This window comes from Lipotes vexillifer, unplaced genomic scaffold (genome assembly GCF_000442215.2).
Source record: "Lipotes vexillifer unplaced genomic scaffold, Lipotes_vexillifer_v1.1 scaffold266, whole genome shotgun sequence".
In the NCBI taxonomy this organism is placed as follows: Eukaryota; Metazoa; Chordata; class Mammalia; order Artiodactyla; family Lipotidae; genus Lipotes; species Lipotes vexillifer.
Window position 1 is genome coordinate 213,399 of NW_006776113.1, and position 22,472 is coordinate 235,870.

Sequence of the window (22,472 nt, forward strand, 5' to 3'; positions counted from 1 at the left end):
ATAGCTAGAGTACCCTTTCCCGACTGACCTAATCCTGACTTCTTTCTCAACTGCTTCTTAAACCAAGAGGAGAGTTAAAAAATGTAAGGGAAAGACATGCATGACACATATAATCTACCTCTTTTCCCTCCCAACAGTAAAAATGATTGCTGATGTCTTAAAGTGGTTACAAGGAAAGAGCTGTTGTTTGGGATACTTGTGGAGATATACCTGATGTAAATGACTACATTAAAGATTCAATTTTTTGAACATAAACAAATTCACACCTGGAGGTGGACCACCAAACTTCCTTTGCCCATTTTCTTGAACCATGTTGTATCCAGTCTTTTCCATCAAAGCAAGTAATGCTGCTTCATTCTGAGTACCAGTTCGGACTTTACTGCATCCGTTTGTTCCATCTATATTTTCTTCATTCATGGTTGCAGTTCCTAAAGCAAAGTTTAAAAGCAGTGTTTATGACATGGAGCGCCAGGAGGAATCTATGAAGCATTTCTTTGAGTAGCAAAAAACCAAGGATAGTTATGGCTGCTACATTTGGTTATCACTATAGCCCTGCCCCCAAAGTTCTTCCCTACAGTGGAAGCTGGAAAACTCTTTTAATGTCTCTGATCAATTAAGCAGTACCTTTTTAAGGCCTAAGCAACAAAGGAAGGAAGTCAAAAGTGAAAAAGAGAAAGGCAACAACAAAAACAAAAGTGGGAAGACAGAAGTAACCGAAAAGGAGAGGAGAAAAAAGCAAGCAGAAGTAGTAACAAAGTATTCAGAAATTATAAATTGATAGAGCTAAAATTAGGTGACCTCCAAAAGTCCTTCCTTGTTTTAAAATATCTGAGTTTTTCTGAGTGATGAGGAATACAGCTACAAACACATCATACACATCACACCCAATCTTTTTACAGTCTTTAAATTTCTTTCCAAGCAATCCTATTGCATCCAATGATGTAATTCTGAACACGGCAGGAGAGTAGCTCATGCACCCATACGGCTTCTACCTGCCATCTACCTCATTGCCTTAAATTTAGCAGCCCAGTGTTCTTTATTAAACTACTATTAAAGTAACTTAATAAACTACTACTTTATTAAACTACTATTAAAGTCATTTATCAAACTGCCTACTGAGCTTGCCTAACGAGCACTGAGAATGAGATTTTCATTTGGCATCCTGAATTCAACAGATCCAGAACTGAATGTCATTTTATCTTCCAAACATGTTCCTTCCTGTTTTACCTGACTTCCATCAATTCATCCATCCAACCAATAAATGGCACCACAAGGAGTATGTATTACTCCTTCTCCAAACTGTCACAACCAGAAACTTGGGACTAAACCCTGAAGTCCTTCCTTTGACTCACAGCTATCAGTCACAAAGACCTGCATTATTTTCCCTTCTAAATATTTTTTTTTCTTTTCTTTTGAAGGAAAGAATTTTTATTTTATATCACCACATCTAACAGTTCTCAATAACTTTGAAATAACTCTATTATGTGCAACATAAAATTTTTAAAATCTGAAAAAAAAGAATGCTGTAAAAATAAAGACATGAACATCGTGTAGAACCAACTGTAGACCTTGAATGTAACCCTACAATACCTATTTCTTACTTCTTTTGGCTGAATTTTTCCATGTAAATTCTACCATTTCGAAATAAATTGACCTCCCTTCCTTCAGCTCATGGAGCACGTAATTAATTTCTACTTTTCAAAAATGAAATGCATTTGGTAAATGTACCAGAAAGAACTGGTTCTCATCGAGAGGCAACTGCCATATAGAGATTACAAGCATATACACACTACCAAATGTAAAATAGATAGCTAGTGGGAAGCAGATGCGTAGCACAGGGAGATCAGCTTGGTGCTTTGTGTCCACCTAAATATTTCTTGAAATCAATCTTTTCCTGTCTATCCCCACAGCCTGTTCTCAATTATTTCTTACTTGAATTAGCATAGTCCTTCCTCATTACTCAGTATCCATAGGGGATTCCCACAGATACCAAAACCCACGTACGCTCAAGTCTCATAAAATAGCATAGTAGTTGCCTATAACCTGTGCACCTCTTCCCACATACTTTAAATCATCTCTAGATTACTATAACACCTAATAAAATGTAAATGGTATATGAACAGTTATAAATGCAATGCAAATGATATATAAATAGTTGCCAGCATTCCTGGCAAATTCAAGTTTGGGGAACTTTCTGGAATTTCTTTTTTCAAATGTTTTCGATCAAAGATTGGTTGACTCTGCAGCTGTGGAACCACGGATACGGAGGGCCAACTATACTTGGTTCCTAACCATTGTTCCAGGTTTTAGCTTTGTCTCTTACAAACAAAATCTCCACAATGCTGTCAAGATGATATAAAATATATATATGACTACTTTAAGCTTCTTTTACAAATCAGAACTAAGGGAAAAAAAAGGTAAATTTATTTTTTAAATCTTATAGTCAAGAAGGCCCTGCTAAAAAATAAACAGCCTCAAAGAAAAATATTACTAGATTATTTTTACTACCTAAGTATTAACTATTTTGAAGGCAAAAAATACCACAAAACTAAGATGGAAAATTATAAACAGGGAAAAGTGATCTGCAAAACAACATAATAATAGGCTAATTTCCTTCAAATAAGAAGAGCAGCATGGTGTCATAATTGAGAGCAAATTCAGGTACCTAAACGACTGCTTAAATGTGAACCCTGGTTCCTCCCCTTTACTAGCTATGACTTTGGGTAAGTTTGGCCTCAGTTTGTCTCTAAAAGATAGATAGTAACAGTTTCTACTTCATAGAGTTATTGTCAGGATTAAGCATAAAGTGCTTAAAATAGTATTTTGCATATAAGCACTATAAATGTATTTACTATCTAATTAATATAATAGAATATATAATTAATAGTAATTTCTCATAAAATAATACTGTTGTATAATAAATTAATAGAACAATAAAAAAACAAACTGCTGACCAGGGACTGCAAACTCTAATTCATTCATTTACTCAAGAAATGTTTATTAAGGACCAACTGTGTGCCAGGCACTATTCCTTATGTCTGGGATACATCAGTAAGTAAAAGACCAAAATTCCTCCCTTGTATAGCTTATACTCCAGTAAGGAAAACAAATGATAATACAAGTAATATGTAAATAATATATGTTAAAAGATAACAGTAGGGGGAAAAAGAACAGAGATAAGGCACATGGGTGGGGAAGAGGTTTGCAGAAGACAGGGTGTAATTTTAAACAGATAAGAAGCATAGGCCTCCCTATAACACTGAGGAACCTAGCCATTGCAGTTATTTGGGAAGAACATTCAACACAAATGGAAAAATGAGGACAGAGGCCCAAGAGTAGAAATGCATGGCACATTTAAGGTACAGCAAGGGGACCAGTATGGTAAAGCCAAGAGGAGAACAATGGGAGATGAAGTCAGCGAGGTAACAAGCTGCCACATCACACAGACCTTGTAAGTCAGGTGCCGAAGGACTTCAGGGTTTATTCTGAGTAAATGAGGAGCCACTGGAGATTCTGAGCACAAGGGTAATATGATCTTTCATTTTTAAAGGAACACCTGGCTATTGTATTGTTCTACTAAGCAGAGAGAACTGCACAAAGTTGGAAAGGGCTGAACAGAAGGTATCTTCCCGCCAAACTGAAGTATTCAAATACAGGTTGGACATGCTGGAGAGATTCAAACAAAGGGTGCATTGGTGGACCATGTGGCTTTTAACGTTCCTTCCAAAATTTAGTACAAAGAGAGACCCTGCCTTAAAAGGACTTACAATCCAGGAAAGAGCAATATCACCATCATCATCCAGTTAGGTGCCTTCTATGTTTTAAGCCTGCATTTCAGAGAGCATTATCTCTACAAGAGATTCATAGTTCCTTGAAAACAAAATGTTGCAGGGTTTAAAAAGAAACTGGAAATTAATTCAATTAAAAAATAATAATAAAAACTGTAGAGACCAAACAAAATACCTGCAGACTTTCTGTGGTTTAAACTCTGGGCTGCATAAGAGCAGAGATCCCATCTGCCTTGAACACTTTCCCTGTTACCCACCACAGTGCTTGGTACACAGTAGGTACTCAGTAATTATTTGTTGGATGAAGAATCTAACAGAAAATTCAAAATAATCCTTAATATAACTTCACACACTTTGGGCAGGTGTGCATTAAATTGGAATGATTTTTTTGACGAAAAAAATCTAGGGCTTCCCTGGTGGCGCAGTGGTTGAGAGTCCGCCTGCCGATGCAGGGGACACCAGTTCAAGCCCCGGTCCGGGAAGATCCCACATGCCGCAGAGCGTGAGCCATGGCCGCTGAGCCTGCGCATCCGGAGCCTGTGCTCCACAACGGGAGAGGCCACAACAGTGAGAGGCCCGTGTACCGCAAAAAAAAAAAAAAAAAATCTAAAATGTACATATACTCAGTAATTCAATTACTAAGAAATTAAGCTACAGGTATAGTTGCACAAGTATATAAAGATATATGCACAAGCATGTTCACTGAAACATTGTATGCAAAATAAAAAATCTAAAAACTATCTAGTTGTCTACCAATAGAGGAATGATTTAAAAATTATGGTATAACTACACAATGGAATGTTATGAGGTTATTAAAGAATGTCATAGATTTGTGTGTGCTGATATGGAAAAATATTCAAGAAATATCACATGAGAGTAAGTTGGAGAACAATACATTTTACTATATATCAACTGTGTGTTTTGTTTAAAGATATATATGTATACACTCACAGATGTTTGTGAATACAAAAATTAAGGCATACAATTTTGGAAAAATTTACAAGGAACTTTAACAGTAGTTATCATTGGTAAGTAGGAATGAGGAGTTAAGGGACCTTAATTTGTCACTTTTCTGTGAATATTAGGAGTATGCTACTTTTATTAAAAGCAGAAAGCCCTTTCAGGGATTTCCCACTCTTCCGTAAAGATAAAATCTAAACTCTTTTTTAGAAAAGTCATAAAGGTCCTTTCCTAACCTGGCCCACCTACCCCTCTCCAACTTCATTTCTTACTATATGTCAACAACAACACTTATCTAGTTGCAATTTCGCAAATATGACATGTTCTCATATAGCAGCCTTTGCATAGGCTGCTCCCACAGTCCTTCCTCACTTTCTTTGCCTTTCCCACTCTTAATATTTTCCCAAAAAACCCTTGTCGACCCTCCCTTCTCAACGCTAAATTAGGTACTGTATTCCTTTGTACTGCTACCATCTCAGAGTGCTGGGCTGTCAACCCCTACCGCTCCTCCTCTCCAACCCCGACAGAGTTTTAGAAGGGTCTAGTCTTTTATTTCCAGATCTCTACCACAATGTACATTCCCTGGCATATGTTTAATGCTCAATGAATGAGACAGGGAGAGAGAGACATTGTGGTTTAACTAAAAGTAATGGACCTGGGTTCTACTTCTCAGTCAACAGACCTTTGACAAATCACTTTACACTTTTACCTTTACTAATTTCTGAAATTCCATTTTATGCTTATTTCTGCATTCATTTATTTACATTATATACTTTATATATATATACACATTATATATATATTATATATATACACATTATATACTCTGCATGATGACAGGCACTTTATACACATTCTCTCATTTAGTACTTACCCTGTGAGGTAAGTATTCTTTTCCATTTTAAAAATAAATAAACTAAGACTAAGAGAGACAAAAGTCATAGCACTTGTAGGGTAGATATGCAAATTAGAGACCCGTCTGCCTAAATACTGGACTCCTAAACCCCTACTTTATATTACCCTCATTTTAGTTATTTAATAATCTGAGATCTCCAAAGAGTGATGTAATTTGCCGGAGATCATATAACTTATAAACTGCAATATCAGTACCTGAATCCAGACTTTTTTCAGAATAGTTTATAAAAAAAGGTTAAAATAACTGATCAATTATTCATGCCTTCTTTGAAAAACTACAACACAATTAAAAAAAAAAAACACAACCCTGTACAAACTTAGAGGGGAAAAAAATCCATCAACAAAAACTTTTTGGAAAACCCCTAATAAAATAATTCCAAACTTATCAGAAACCTTAAAAATCATCTAATTCAACCACCCACCTGATGTTTACATCTTCTTTATAATATTGCTGCAGAGCAGTCATCCATCTTATTCTTGAATTCTTACAACAAACTCACTATCCACTAGAGCAACGTAAGTTTGGCTAACTCTTTAAGAAAGTTCTTCCTTTTAATGGATCATAATGTCTTTCCTTTTAACTTTCACCTATAGATTCTGACTTTATTCTTCTGGCCAAACTGAACATGTCTCTTTCATATAACTGCATTTGAAAAACGATTCTTCTCTTCTCTAGGTTAAACATTATCAGTTTCTTTAACCCAACATCTTCTAAGTTGACGTCCCTAAAATGATTATTCCAGGAGCTATTAACAGGCCTCAAAATTGTGTTCAATGCCTAAAAATATCTGAGAATCACTATACCTTCCTCTTAAGAGCATCACAAGGAAAACCAGTATATTTAAGCCCACAACAAGTTTTAGTTAAACAAACCTTTCGGCTTTGTTTAACTCAGTGTTTTCCAAACATTTCAATATGATACCCTAATTTTCCTTAGTACCTCCATTAGCTTTCTATAGAGCCATTTGGAAAATGGGTATATTAACTGCTTCTTGTATAGTTTCATGTTCCCTCACTATCCTCTTTTACCTTTAAAAGCATGATGGCCAAGACTGAAAAGTCCACCAGTACAGAGAAAGATTACACATTTTACACAGCTGCATGACACTCACAGTTCAAACTAAGCAAACTGTAAAAAAAAAAAACAAAAACAAAAAAACCCAAATCTGTCCTAGCCTATATATCAAGTAACTAGATTTTAGAGTCATACTGAATTTCATCTTCTTAGGTTTAACCAACCAGTTCTTCCCACCCTCCTCTCTAATCCAACTGCTGCTCCATACATGAAATGACCTAACTTATCCCCCTCTTCCAAGACACAACTTTCACATATGTGCAAGCTTAATTAAGAGCTATCTTTCCAAATATAATAAAAAAAAAAAACAACTTAAATCTGCCCTAGTCTAACCAGTGAATAGTAACAGAATTCAACACTGGCTTAAATAGTCAACATTCTGTCATCCTTGTAATAAAACAGAATATCCACCCATTAATATTATTTGGGTACTGATAATTCATTTTAAAAATGTATTTACACTTGAAGAACAGGTATATGTGATATCCTAAAGAACTTTTGTTTTAAATAATAAAGCTACATTGTAAAGGTCCATCTCCAGAAAAGGTAAAAAGCTGTTCAGCTTTTCCTTAATTCCTCCTTCCATGTTCATTTCATCATGGCTAGTAACGTCTCATTTCTCTTTATATAATTTTCAGATTCTTTTAATTTACTGGCCTTATATATTTACTAAATGGCAGAAGTAGGAAAGAAGTCTTATCAAGGGAAAAGTCTTAAGTCTGTATATTCAGCTGTGTACCTTATACTATACTTCAGGAATACATTTTATTAATGTGACATCAAATCCCAATAAATAAATCAATGTATTATTAATAGATTCTTATAAAAGAGATACTACTCTTTGACAATCAAAATCATTAATGAGAGAAAGATTAGTTAACCAACCTTTTGTCTTTAAACACAATTTTTTTCTACTATCATTCCTTTAAAATCAAAAGCATTTTAAATGATATAAGTACTCTGTTTAAGATGGATTTTATTCTAGGTTTTGCCATTATACCATCACTGAAGACTTTACAGTAAGAAAATATTATAATTGCAAGTGGACCCTAAACCACCTCCAATTTTATACATTGGAAAATCAAGAGTAAGTAAGGTAAGGAAATTTGCTTAAGGTCACAAAACTAGTAACTGAAAAGACCTGAGGCTCAAGCCCTCAGAGATTTACAAACTCTGGCTCTCTTCTATCATTTAGTCTAGAGGAACCTTAATGGAATAAACATCCCACAGGACATTATACTGGCCCACTACACTAAAGACATCATGTTGATACAATGTACAGAAAAGCGAAGTGTGAGATTTCTATTTTTAAAACAGACTACAGGAAAAAGGATGAGGAAAACAAGACTCTAGTTTAATATGCTACCTTACACATGAAATTTACTGCCTATAAACATAATAGATAAATACGGCTTCTGCTTCCATTTTATCCAAAGAAGTCTTGGACATTTTTTTTTTTTTTAACTGTAATGCGTAGCCTGCTCTAAATGGCTGATTTCTGCAACTCACCCCACCTCTCCAATTACTTTATAGACATATATTTTGGGTTAATCCATGTCACTGAAGTTATATTTTTGAACACATTATCTAAAGCCCCCAAAAGGCCAGACTCCACATTAAAGACTTTTCACTAAAGAAATACTAGAAATGTATTCAGTACATTTCAAGAAATCTCAATCAAAATATAAAAACATGAAATTACAGAAGTATAAGATATACTGGAAAGTCACCAATCCTACCCTCTCTTTAAAAAGGAGTATGTTCTTAAAGTCTCCAAATCACAAGTAACATATACATGTATCTAAGTCACAATTAAGAAAGTTTAAAAATATCTAACATGAAGACCATACTTAATTTAACCAAAATACATTTCTAAAAGAGCCAGAATTCAAGAACCTCAACCAGAGAATTATAAATCAAATCTAAAACAGGCATACAATATCTTTATATTCATTCCAAAATGTTCCAGAATCAATCTGAGAATTACCAAAATTCCAAGGAAGCATAGCAGTCCAATACATTATGACAAAGCTGACATACCACCTGAAGCCTCCAAGGTTCAGTTAGTCCTCTGCCACTTTCAGCTGTGTATTCACAACCTTAAGTGTTTTACAAACTTTCTTCCTACCCTGCTGACCCAAGGAATCTGAGTAAAGGAAGGAGGGTCCTGAGCATGAGAACGGCATACAAGGTTTATGCAAAAAAAAAAAAAAAGTGGGAAGGGTAGATTAAAAGTTGTTGTACTCTATAAACTCTAGCTTTCACAGATAAATATTTTTTCCTAAACTTTGAACTTTCAAAGATTCCTCGCCATCTCAGTTTCAAAAGTAGAAGAAAAAGAAAAAACAAAAAATCCACTAAGCTATAAAGCAGAAGTCTAAGATAGTATAGCCAATCACAGGATAGATATTCAAGCAGCAATTTGAATCAAGCCTTTAGCTTGAAATGCTAACTATATTTCATTAATATTAAACATCTTAATAAGTTAACAAAAATATAAAATTTCAAATTCCTACTCCCTTTCAAAATAGAAAATATATTAATGAAAAAATAACAAGCACAATTTTAGCAAAATATAAATGAAAATTAATCATTCATCTAAAGGAACTTGTCAGTTGTGTTCAAACTACTTAAACGGAAACTTCATCTTCTGAATTACTGTAAAAATTTATGAAGTTGTGAAAATGAACATTTTATAAATTTTATTTGGATTTTTAAAAACTGAATGCAATAGTAAAAAAGTATTAATTTTTAAAATATCAAAATACATTTATAGAAAGCACATTAGATCTTTAAGGCATCCCTTAAACTACATGGCATTAAATTCCTCACTTGTTCAGTTGTTACTGAGTGTGGTACATGGTTAGCAGGTCAAAGGAGGTTTTTTAGCAACAACTCATTTTAGTGACAGACTGCACTACAGGAACATGGTTGGAAAAATGAGAAGGATTAGTCAAAAATGTATGGATGTGTAAGTCTAACATTAAAAGGGTATAAATGGATCAGTTCAATTCCATTACTTTTATGAAAGAATGAGAGCACATTTTTATTCCTAGAAGTTAAATACATAAAGTATAAAAAGTTTTAGTACTAGGTGTCTCACAACCTCTAGCAATACTGTGGAGGGCAGGTTTAAATTCAGAAAAGACTTAAAAATTGAACTACTTTAAAAAATAATTGTAACTAAAAATAAATTTTTAAAATAGTGCTTTGAATACAAAAGTGTAATATGCTCTTTGAACTTCGGATAAAGCTACCCACAATAGGACCAAAATTCCTGTACACTACTACAAAATTATGCATTACCATTACTTACATAAGGTTTTCTATAATCTGTCACCTGAAATCTGTTACAATTTGAACACAGAGATATTTTCTTCCCTCATTTTCTTGCTTCACCAACTCTCAGGTAATAAAATGAGAAACAACAACCAGCATTAATATGTAAATCTGGACAGATTTTACACCAAACCCTCCTCGAACTAGCATGTCTAAGTTTCCTAACAACAAAAATGACATCCTTAAAAATATAAGGCTTAATTTCTGTCCACAAATTGGGCATATTCTTGTTACTAATAATTTTTACCTCATTATATATCTAGTAATGCTACATCTTATTTTTCAATAAAATATACACTTTACATTTCACTTTATATTTCAAGTGTTGATATGTATTACTCCATCTTCTTAAGTGAAAATTAGCAATTGAAGCAGTGCTAATTATGGCACTGCTAATATTTAATAACTGCAGCACTAATACTAATCTTTATGTCTATAATGGCACATAATTGCAAACAAGCTATTCTTAAAATAGAATATTTTTAATGTGTACTCTGGAAAGGAATATATCATTAGAGCCCATGATGAACTTTAATTCTGAAAAGCTCTAAATGTAAGTTTGTCGAACTCCTCAACTATACATTGCAGTGATTCTTGGAAGGAAAATACCTTCTAATTATTTAAATAAGCAAAATTCTATCAACACGCGAATGTTATTTATATGTTAGTCTACTTATACATGCAACATATCCTGCTTCCTGGTTCTATGGCATCATCCTCAAACACAAAGTGGTACAGATGTGTAAAAGAAGGCAAGTCTTTAAAAACACCTGCTGATGTTCCATGATATTGGCCTATATGAGAATCACCATATACGATAAAGGCTATAGAGTATTCATCAAGAATGTAAAGAGACAGCTTAAAGAAATGTCAACATTAGCTAAACTAAATTCACATGTGAAGGAACGGTGCCCAAATAAACCAAGCAGCTTCACAAGGATCTCAGAATTCAAACCAATGCAAGGATGAAACCTCAGGTCTCCTGACTCCAGGTTCAGCGGTCTTTCCGGTACCCCCCTAATATATTTTTATTTAATTAGTAATTAAAACCATGTGGCGTTAGGAAACAAAGATGATACTGTGCGGGTATTCACGCGTGTAGTAGTCCATGGCTGCAGGCCGCTTGTCGCGGGGGCAGGGGTCACTAACACCTTCTCCACCAGCAGCCCGCCACTGTCAACACCCGACACACTAGAGAGCCCTTTGGGAGGAACAAAACAGAGTCCAAGGCTGAGAAGAAAGTTCGAGGCTCATACCCGTTACAACTCGATGAAAAGAACGACGTAATTGCCAAATCTCACCCAGCAGTGGGATGCCCAGGGCGTCGTCCCAAAGCCTCCAGAGGGGACGCGCGGGTGCGACAACAGGTGCACGGCCGGGAGGTCAGGCGGGCGGCCTGGACCTGCGGCGATCGACGGAAGTAGAGTGTTAGGAGAAGAACATGGAGGGAAGCGGATGGGAAGCGGCCGGAAGGCGGCGGGGAGAGCGGAAATAAGGCGGAGAGAGGGCAGGGCGCCACGGACGGAAGGAGCCGCAGAGGGGCCCAGACAAGCCCGCGGGGCGGGGGACAGACTGCCTGCGAGGCAACGCGGCGCGAGCAGCGACGGCGGGCCCAGTCTGCTCAAAAAATGCCCCTGGGGCGGGAAGCCACGCCGAGGGAACCTGCCCTCTCGCTGCTCGACGGGGTTGGGGCAACCCGCAAACACCGCCTCCCGCCGGGCTTGGGTCCCCGCTGCTCAATTGCCGGGGCAGGTAGTCGGACAGGGCTTTCTGCAGCCAGGAGGCAGGGTCTCCATCCGTTACCAACGGTTTGACAGTGTCCCTGCGGCCCCCATCCCTTCCTCACCCCTCGGGTCTTCAAATGTTCGTCCTAAATCCCTGGGACCAACGACTACAAACCGCCGCCACCGTTTCGGGGCCAGTCGGTCGGAGCGGTGGGCGCCGCAGGGGGGAGGGGAGCCCACGTGGAGGAGCTCGCGGCGTCCTCGCGCCTAGCCTGGCCTCCCAGCTGGCGCAGCGCTCGGTGGCCTTGGCAGCCCACGCGGAATGACGTCTCGACCAATCAGTGACCAAAACTTTTGGAGTGACAGACGCTTTAGCCAATTGGAGCGAGAAGAGCCAGTTGTCGGCGCAGTTGGGCAGAAACTGATACCAGAAAAGGGTCCTGAGTGTTTTCTTGAGGCGTTTAAAAACAAGGGCTGTGATTTGAACTTCCGTACTTCACTTGGGGGGAATGTGGATGCATTGTAAAGGTTCTTTTTCTCAGCGTTTTCAAGTCTTAAACTGGTAGTCTCACCCAAGACAGTCATATATACTATGGACCTCTTTAAATAAGGACTTGGGGTCGGGGTGGGGAGGTATAAGCCTAAAAGAAGGATTTGCAATAGACTAGACTTGTAAAGATTGATTGGTTTAAGTGCGCAAGAGGTTGGGCTGAATCGGAGACTTAGTAGTAATAGGTCGGACTGTACAGCTATAATCAGTTGGGAGAGTGATTTGGCGGTGGCGGAGCTGAAGAACCAGGCTGTACTCGTGTAAAACCAGCTTTCATGGATACGGTTGTGTCACATTCTGCACGCATAACCCTGAATTTTGCCTCCTTTAAAAATAGAGCTTGGGTTTATATGGCAGACAACAAAAGAAGAAGATGACTTTAGGAACCAACTCCATAGATTCATGGAATATTAGAACTGGAAAGAACCTAGATCATGTAGCTTCTCCTTTAACAAAGGAGGAACCTGATGCCCAGAATAATCCACTGAGTTAACACAGGCCCCCCTAATTCCCAACCTCGTGTTGCTTTCTTCTACACTAATTTGTGATTTCAATTTGTTGTCTCCATATATTCGAGGCACTAATGAATGTCTTAAATTTGCTTAGTTAACAAGTCGTGTGTGCGTATATATATATATATATACATATATATATATATATATGTATATATATATATTTTTTAACATACTCCAACAGTAAGGAATGAGCAAGAACTTTGGAGTCATACAGATCTGGGCTCAAATCCCTATGTTACCATTTTGTGATTATGACATCCTGGAGAAATAACTTCTCTGAGCCCTAGTTTAAAATGGGGTTCATGAGGTTTAAATGATGATGTTAATAATGAGCACTTACTATGTGCCAGAAACAACTTTAAGGGATTTTCACATATTAGTTCATTTATTTTTCCCAGTAACTTTGGCAAACATGCTAGCCCCCTGTAGCCCCACGTTTCAGTTGGGGAAACTGGAACACACAGAGCTTAAGTAGTTTACTCAATGTCATATAGCAAATAAGTAGCCCCAGTTTGTCTCTGAAACCTGCAGACAAAACCACTGTGTTATGTTATACTGTCTCAAAGTGTGTCCAGAAACAAGTGGCATAATACCCAGTGCATACTAGAAGCTCAACAAATACTCTTCCCTAAACTCTCCGCCTTTCAGTCAATGAATACCAATCTCATTTATATAGGCTGCATGCATTCAAAGTACAGCAACCAGAAAACCTAGACTGATGGGATACACCTACTTAGCTTTTTTTTTTTTTAAACATGTCATTTCTCCACTTCAGGAACTACAAGGATAATTGTTCTATCATATTGATTACTATTTGTGGCTGCTCTTTTTATTTCTCTGAAGAAAAAGAATACTTACATTGTTAATTTTCATGCTGATGCCTCCCCAATTCCAAGTAATTAATTCTAAATAACACATGTTTAAGGTTAAACTAACTAAAATTGTGTTAGACATATTAGTCTGAAAAGTTTAATCATTTTTTTAAGGAGTTGCTGTAGGATCCTTAAAATGACACTAGGTGGAGATGTTATCTTGTGAGCTGCACAAGATGTTCTTGGAAGCAGACTGAAGGGTTGTTTTACATTTCCAGTTTTCTTTTTTCCTTTTTCTTCTACTCCAAGTGTAAAGGAAACCAAATAAAGAAAAGTTCCTCAATAGGCATTAGAGTCAGACCAAAGAACTTTGCTTTAGATAAGACAGTGTTACTTGAAGACCACTCTGCTGCTTATATTATATGTCATTTTGGTCAGATTCCTTCTAAATCTTTTATTATTCATAGCCTATAAATAGGTATATTTCTCAAATGCTATTAAAACTACATTCTTTACATGTAAAATTGAAGGAATGACGTTTAACTTTATTTCTCAAGGTTCCTAGAAAAGAGAATCTAAAACACTTATACCAACTTGAATTATTTTTCAGGAATAGATCCCAAATTAGGGTTTATTAGAAGTTTATTTTCAAGTTTATGGGGAATGTGATCCAAATGAATGGAGGAAAGAAGATAAGCTATGTAGAGGTGATTTTGACTGAAAAGAAGCCAAAAGTTGAAAGATGCTTATTGGTGAGGGAGAAAATAGAAGGGGAGCTCTGTAAATGCCAGAAAGATAAATAATACTGTGGAACATGGAAAGAAAAAGTTACCAATAAAAAACTGGAGGAGTATGCAAAATATAGTTGGATAAAGGATCTGGATACCATGTAAACGTGTTTTTCCCCATATTAAATGCAAGCTTTTTGGATTAAGTTATCTTCACATACCTTCTATAAAATACGAAACCCCAAAAGGAAATAAAAGCAATGAGAAGTCCTTATAAATGTTTAAAATCCAGCTTAGTCCTAATAAAAGGAGTAAAAAGTGAACAGTTTTATATAAAAGAGCCTTGTGTAGCAGTCTGCTTTGTTTTCCATGTGTTGGAGCTTCCTTCATCCATATCTGGCCGTGATTGCACAGATCCACCAAAAACATGGCAACTACTTGCATGTTTATAGAACTAATGAATATAGCTTGGGAGCTAGAGAACCTCCTTTAATTTGGTGACTCTCAAATCTAAATGATATCTCAAAACACTTTCAGAAGTATAGGAGTTTTTTCCATACTTACATTAAATATGTTTAATTCAATTCACTGCCCTTTACTTTCTCACCCTGATTTGTTGCTTTCTGCCTGACAGATTAATTTGAACTTTTCATGACTCTGGGATGTGAATGCTAGTACCAAGATGATTATAAAGTAGAATAACGCTTTTTCCAGTTTTGGTGATAGGTTACACCAAGCCATCTTTACATCCATTCAGTGTACCTCCCATGATTAGCAACCTAGCTTTCCAAGGCAGCAAATCTTTGGGATCTTCGTACATAGGTTAATGGTCTACACAGGGAGTAAACACATAGCTAAGGCCTGGAGACACATAAACAACCTAATTGTTCATCAATGGGTGAATGGATAAAGAATATGTGGCTCATATATATATATAATGGAATATTACTCAACCATAAGAAAGAATAAAATCTTGCCATTTGTGACAACATGATTGGAACCTGAAGGCATTATGCTAAGTGAATAAGTTACACAGAGAAAGACAAATATTGTATGATCTCACTTTTAAAAACTGCAATAAACCTCAGAATATGCAATGCTAGTAACTATGTGGAAGGACGGAAGGAAGGAAGGGGAAATGGAAGAAAGAAGAAAAGAAAAAAGAAAAGAAAAAAAAGAAGCTTGCAGATACAGAGAACAGATTAGTGGTTCCCAGAGGCAGGAAGTGAGGGGAGGTCAAAAGGTACAAACTTCCCGATATAGAATAAATAAGTCGTGTGGATATAATATGTAATGTACAGCATGATGACTATAGTCAATAATACTGTATTGCATATTTGAAAATTGCTAAGAGCAGATCTTAAAAGTGCTCATCACAAGGAAAAAGGTGTAACTATATATATTGGTAGATGTTAACTAGATTTATTGTGGTGATCATGTTGCATTATATACAAATATTGAACCATTATGTTGTACACTTGAAATTAACATAGTGTTATGTCAATTATACCTCAATTTTAAAAATTAAAATAATTTAAAAAAAGAATGGAGAACCATTATGCTAGAACCACCAAATTAATTTGATGTAGCCTTCCTAGTATGGAAAAAAAACTGCAGTAAACCTCAGAATATGGAATGCTAGTAACTCATCTTTCAGTAACATCATCTGTCAATAATGGTAGAGCTATGCTGATCATCTGGCCCTTGGTTTCCTATTTTCAGTTAAAAAATCCAGTTATCCGAGGCTTCCCTGGTGGCGCAGTGGTTGAGAGTCCGCCTGCCGATGCAGGGGACGCGGGTTCGTGCCCCGGTCCGGGAAGATCCCACATGCCGCGGAGCGGCTGGGCCCGTGAGCCGTGGCCGCTGAGCCTGCGCGTCCGGAGCCTGTGCTCCGCAACGGGAGAGGCCACAGCAGTGAGAGGCCCGCGTACCGCAAAAAAAAAAAAAAAAAAAAAATCCAGTCATCCAATTAATTTTTTAATCAACTACAATATTAGAAATAGTGTTAGGTAATGCAGAAAAAAAATATTTTCCCCCTCTGACTTAACTCATAACATAAGAAAACTGACACATGTAAAAAATAATTTTCTGATAGTGAAGATTAGAGATGTAAACACTTGGTTGGGGAGAGAGCATGATGAACCCTTTCCTGTGTTATCTCACTGGTGTAGTTGCGTGCTTCCTTGGATAACAAGGTACAATGGAACCAGAGCTGACTGACACCTTAAGAGTCATCTGGGGGGCTGGAGTGCCAGCCCCACGTCACAGAGCCAGTAAGCGGCAATACTGGATCCCCAACTCCTCACCTCTGACTTCTAATCTTATGTACTAGCTCTCACAGAAACTTTTAAATTTGACTTTTAACTTCTATATATTTATCATGGCACTTTTTAAAAGTGCCATGATAAATATATTCAATGAAGAAAATTACTTTGGCTGAGGCCAGCTTGGCTCAGAGACTTTAGTACACCTGGCCATGAAGGATTCCTGAAGCAAAGCAGTACCTCAGGTATGACTTTTCTTTTATTGCACCCCATGGGTGGTGCCCTCCCTAGACGACTATAGCTCTATCCAACTCTGTCACTTGTCACATCAGAGGAAGCAGAAGGAGACTCCTTCTTTGTGCCAAGAACATTTTGCATTTTCTCATATGCAGGGAATACAGGGCCCATGGAACTCTAAGGGGAAAATAGAATGCCATTATAATCCACAATACAGTCTGCATTGTTTTTGTTTGTTTATTTGGGGTTTGGGGGGTTTTCTTTATTATTTCTTTTTATTTCTTTTTTCTTTTATTTTTTTAGCTTTCTGGTAATTTTATTTTATTTTTAATTTTTATTAGAGTATAGGTGCTTTACAATGTTGTATTAGTTTCTACAGTACAGCAAAGTAAATCAGCTATATATATATGTACCACTCTTTCTTGCATTTCCTTCCCATTTAGGTCACCACAGAGCATTGAGTAGAGTACCCTGTGCTATACAGTAGGTTCTCATTAGTTAATCTATTTTATACATAGTATCAGTAGTGAATATATGTCAATCCCAGTCTCCCAATTCATCCTATCCCTCTTTCACCCTTGATATCCATAACTTCGTACCCTGCATCTTGATCTCTATTTCTGCTTTGTAAATAAGATCATCTATACCAATTTTTTCAGATTCCACATATATGCGTTAAAATATGGTATTTGTTTTTCTCTTTCAGATTAACTTCACTCTGTATGACAGTCTCTAGATCGATCATGTCTCTACAAATGACCCAATTTTGTTCCTTTTTACATCTGACTAATATTCCATTGTATATATGTACCACATCTTCTTTATCCATTCCTCTGTTGATGGACATTTAGGTTGTTTCCATGTCCTGGCTACTGTAAATAGTGCTGCAATGAACATTGCGGTGCATGTGTCTTTCTGAATTATGATTTTCTCTGGCTATATGCTCAGTAGTGGGATTGTTGGGTCCCATGGTACTTCTATTTTTAGTTTCTTAAGGAACCTCTATATTGTTCTCCATAGTGGCTGTATCAATTTATATTCCCACCAACAGTGCAAGAAGTTTCCCTTTTCTCCACACCCTCTCCAGCATTTATTGCTTGTAGAGTTTTTGATGATGACCATTCTGACTGGTGAGGTAATACCCCACTGTGGTTTGATTTGCATTTCTCTAATAATTAGTGATGTTGAGCAGCTTTTCCTATGTTTATTAGCCATCTGTATGTCTTCTTTGGAGAAATGTCTATTTAGATATTCTGCTCATTTTTTGATTGGGTTGTTTGTTTCTTTAATATTGAGCTTCATGAGCTGCTTGTAAATTTTGCAGATTAATCCTTTGTCAATTGCTTCATTTGCAAATATTTTCTCCCATTCTGAGGGTTGTCTTTCTGTCCTGTTTATGGTTTCCTTTGCTGTGCAAAGCTTTTAAGTGTAATTTGGTCCCATTTGTTTATTTTTGTTTTTATTCTCACTACTCTAGGACATGGGTCAAAAAAGATCTTGCTGTGATTTATGTCAAAGAGTGTTCTGTCTATGTTTTCTTCTAACAGTTTTATAGTGTCTGGCCTTCCATTTAGGTCTTTAATCCATTTTGAGTTTTTGTGTATGGTGTTAGAAAGTGTTCTAATTTCATTCTTTTACATGTAGCTGTCCAGTTTTCCCAGCACCACTTACTGAAGAAACTGCCTTTTCTCCATTGTATATTCTTGCCTCCTTTGTTGATTAATTGACCATAAGTGTGCAAGTTTATTTCTGGGCTTTCTACCCTATTCCATTGATGTATGTGTCTGCTTTTGTGCCAGACCCATACTGTTTTGATTACTATAGGATTGTAGTATAGTCTGAAATCAAGGAGTGTGATACCGCCAGCACTGTTTTTCTTTCCCAAGATTATTTTGGCTATTCGGGTCTTTTGTGTTTCCATATGAATTTAAAAAAATTTTGTTCTAGTTCTGTGAAAAATGTCATTGGTAATTGGATAGGGATTGCACTGAATCTGTAGATTGCCTAGGATAGTAAAGTCATTTTAACAATATTGATTCTTCCAATCCAAGAACATGGTAGTTCTTTCCATCTGTTTGTGTCATCCTCAATTTCTTTCATTAGCATCTTGTAGTTTTTGAATTACAGGTCTTTTACCTCCTCAGGTAGGTTTATTCCTATGTATCTTATTCTTTTTGATATGATGGCAAATGGAATTGTTTCCATACAGACTGAAAGTGAGGGAATTCTCATTCCAAAGAAATGGAAATCAAAAGAAAGCTGGAGTGGCAATACTTATATCAGACAAAAAAGACTTTAAAATTAAAACTGTTATAAAAGACAAAGCAGGACATTACATAATAATCAAGGGATCAATACAAGAAGATATAACAATTGTAAATATATATGCACCCAACACAGGAGCACCTCAATATATAAGGCAACTTTGAACAGACATAAAAGGAGAAATTGACAGTAACACAATAATAGTAGGGGCTTTAACACCTCACTTACATCAATGGACAGATCATCCAGACAGAAAATTAGTAAGGAAACACAAGTTTTAAATGACAATAGACCACATAGATTTCATTGATATTTATAGGACATTCCATCTGAAAACCGCAGATTACACTTTCTTCTCAAGTGCACACAAAACAATCTCCGGTATAGATCACATCTTGGGTCACAAATCAAACCTTGGTAAATTTAAGAAAACTGAAATCATATCAAGCATCCTTTTTGACCACAACGCTATGAGATTAGAAATAAATTACAGAGAAGAAGACATAAAAAACATGAATACATGGAGGCTAAACAACATGTTACTGAATAACCAAGAGATCACTGGAGAAATCAAAGAGGAAATCAAAAAGCACCTAAAGACAAGTTACAATGAAAATATGATGATCCAAAACCTATGGGATGCAGCAAAAGGAGTTCTAAGTGGGAAGTTTATAGCAATACAAGCCTACCTCAAGAAACAAGAAATATCTCAAATAAACAATCTAACCTTACACCTAAAGGAACTAGAGAAAGAACAAACAAAACTCAAGGTTAGCAGAAGGAAAGAAATCAGAGATCAGAGCAGAAATAAATGAAATAGAAACAAAGAAAACAGTAGCAAAGATCAATAAAACTAAAAGCTGGTTCTTTGAGAAGATAAACAAAATTGATAAACCATTAGCCAGACTCATCAAGAATAAAAGGGAGAAGACACAAATCAACAGAATTAGAAATGAAAAACGAGAAGTAACAACTGACACGGCAGAAATACAAAGCATCCTAAGAGACTACTACGAAAAACTCTATGCCAGTAAAATGGACAACCTGGAAGAAATGGACAAATTCTTAGAAAGGTGAAATCTTCCAAGACTGAACCAGGAAGAAATAGAAAATATGAACAGACCGATCACAAGTAATGAAATTGAAACTGTGATTAAAAATCTTCCAACAAACAAAAGCCCAGATCCAGATGGCTTCACAGGTGAATTCTATCAAACATTTAGAGCAGAGCTAACATCCATCCTTCTCAAACTTTTCCAAAAAAATTGCAGGGGAAGGGACACTCCCAAACTCATTCTCTGAGGCCACCATCACCCTGATACCAAAACCAGACAAAGATACTACAGAAAAAGAAAATTACAGACCAATATCACCGATGAATATAGATGCAAAAATTTTCAACAAAATACTAGCAAACAGAATCTAACATCTAAAAGGATCATACACCATGATTAAGTAGGATTTTTCCCAGGGATGCAAAGATTCTTCAATATATGCAAATCAATCAATATGATACACCATATTAAAAAATTGAAGAATAAAAACAATATAATCATTTCAATAGATGCAGAAAAAGCTTTTGACTAAATTCAACACCCATTTATGATAAAAACTCTCCAGAAAGTGGGCATAGAAGGAACCTACCTCAACATTATAAAGGCCATATACAACAAACCCATAGCAAGCATCATTCTCAATGGTGAAACACTGAAAGCATTTCCTCTAAGATCAGGAACAAGACAAGGATGTCCACTCTCGCCACTGTGATTCAACATAATTTTGGAAGTCCTAGCCATGGCAATCAGAGAAGAAAAAGAAATAAAAAGAATTCAAATTGGAAAAGCAGAAGTAAAACTGTCATGTTTTCAGAAGACATGATACTATACATGGAGAATCCTAAAGATGCCACTGGAAAACTACTAGTGCTAAGCAAAGAATTTGGTAAAGTTGCAGGATACAAAATGAATGCACAGAGATCTCTTGCATTCCTATACACTAACAACGAAAAATAAGAAAGAGAAATTAAGGAAACAATCCCATTCACCACTGCGGCAATAAGAATAAAATACCTAGGAATAAACCTACCTAGGGAGAGAAAGACCTGTATGCAGAAAACTATAAGACACTGATGAAAGAAATTAAAGATGATACCAACAGATGGAGAGATATACCATGTTCTTGGATTGGAAGAATCAATATCGTAAAAATGACTATATTACCCAAAGCAATCTACAGATTCAATGCAATCCTTATCAAATTACCAATGGCATCTTTTATAGAACTAGAACAAAAAATCTTAAAATTTGTATGGAGACAAAAAAGACCCCAAATAGCCAAAACAATCTTGAGGGAAAAAAATGGAGCTCAAGGAATCAGACTCCCTGACTTCAGACTATACTACAAAGCTACAGTAATCAAGACAATATGGTACTGGCAAAAACCAGAAATATAGATCAATGGAACTGGATAGAAAACCCAGAGATAAACCCATGCAACTATGGTCAACTAATCTATGACAAAGGGGGCAAGGATATACAATGGAGAAAAGACAGACAGTAAGTGATGCTGGGAAAACTAGACAGCTACATGTAAAAGAATGGAATTAGGACACTCCCTAACACCATACACAAAAATAAACTCAAAATGGATTAGAGACCTAAATGTAAGACTGGACAATATAAAACTCTTATAGGAAAACATAGGAAGAGCACTCCTTGACATAAATCACAGCAAGATTTTTTTTGACCCACCTTCTAGAGTAATGAAAATAAAAACAAAAATAAACAAATGGGACCTAATGAAATTTCAAAGGTTTTGCACAGCAAAGGGAAATATAAACAAGATGAAAACACAACCCTCAGTATGGGAGAAAATATTTGTAAACAAATCAACAGACAAAGGATTAATCTCCAAAATATATAAACAGCTCATGCAGCTCAATATTAAAAAAAAGAAACAATCAAAATATGAGCAGAAAACCTGTATAGACATTTCTTCAAAGAAGACATACAGATGGCCAACCAACATATGAAAAGCTGCTCAACATCACTAATTATTAGAGAAATGCAAACCAAAACTACAGTGAGGTATCACCTCACACCAGTTAGAATGGGCATCATCAGAAAATCTACAAACAACAAATGCTGGAGAGGGTGTGGACAAAAGGAAACCCTCTTGCACTGTTAGTGGGAACGTAAATTGATGAAGCCACTATGGAGAACAGTATAGAGGTTCCTTAAAAAACTAAAAATAGGGCTTCCCTGGTGGCGCAGTGCTTGAGAGTCCGCCTGCCGATGTAGG

General features: G+C 36.4%; 1 protein-coding gene across 2 annotated transcripts in view; it reads right to left on the reverse strand.

Annotated features, from left to right (window-relative positions):
- The window catches only part of RBM46 (RNA binding motif protein 46), a 44,381-nt gene extending 32,298 nt beyond the window's left edge, over positions 1 to 12,083 (reverse strand). Inside the window, exons 1-2 of one of the 2 annotated variants that reach the window (XM_007450274.1) lie at positions 11,924 to 12,083; positions 267 to 428 (exon numbers count right to left, since the gene is read on the reverse strand). In XM_007450274.1, the coding sequence (XP_007450336.1) occupies positions 267 to 417 (151 nt within the window). In that variant the 5' untranslated portion in view covers positions 418 to 428; positions 11,924 to 12,083. The remainder of the gene's footprint in view (positions 1 to 266; positions 429 to 11,923) is intronic. The other variant, XM_007450275.1, reaches the window with a different exon arrangement.
- Between the last annotated feature and the right edge of the window lie 10,389 nt (positions 12,084 to 22,472).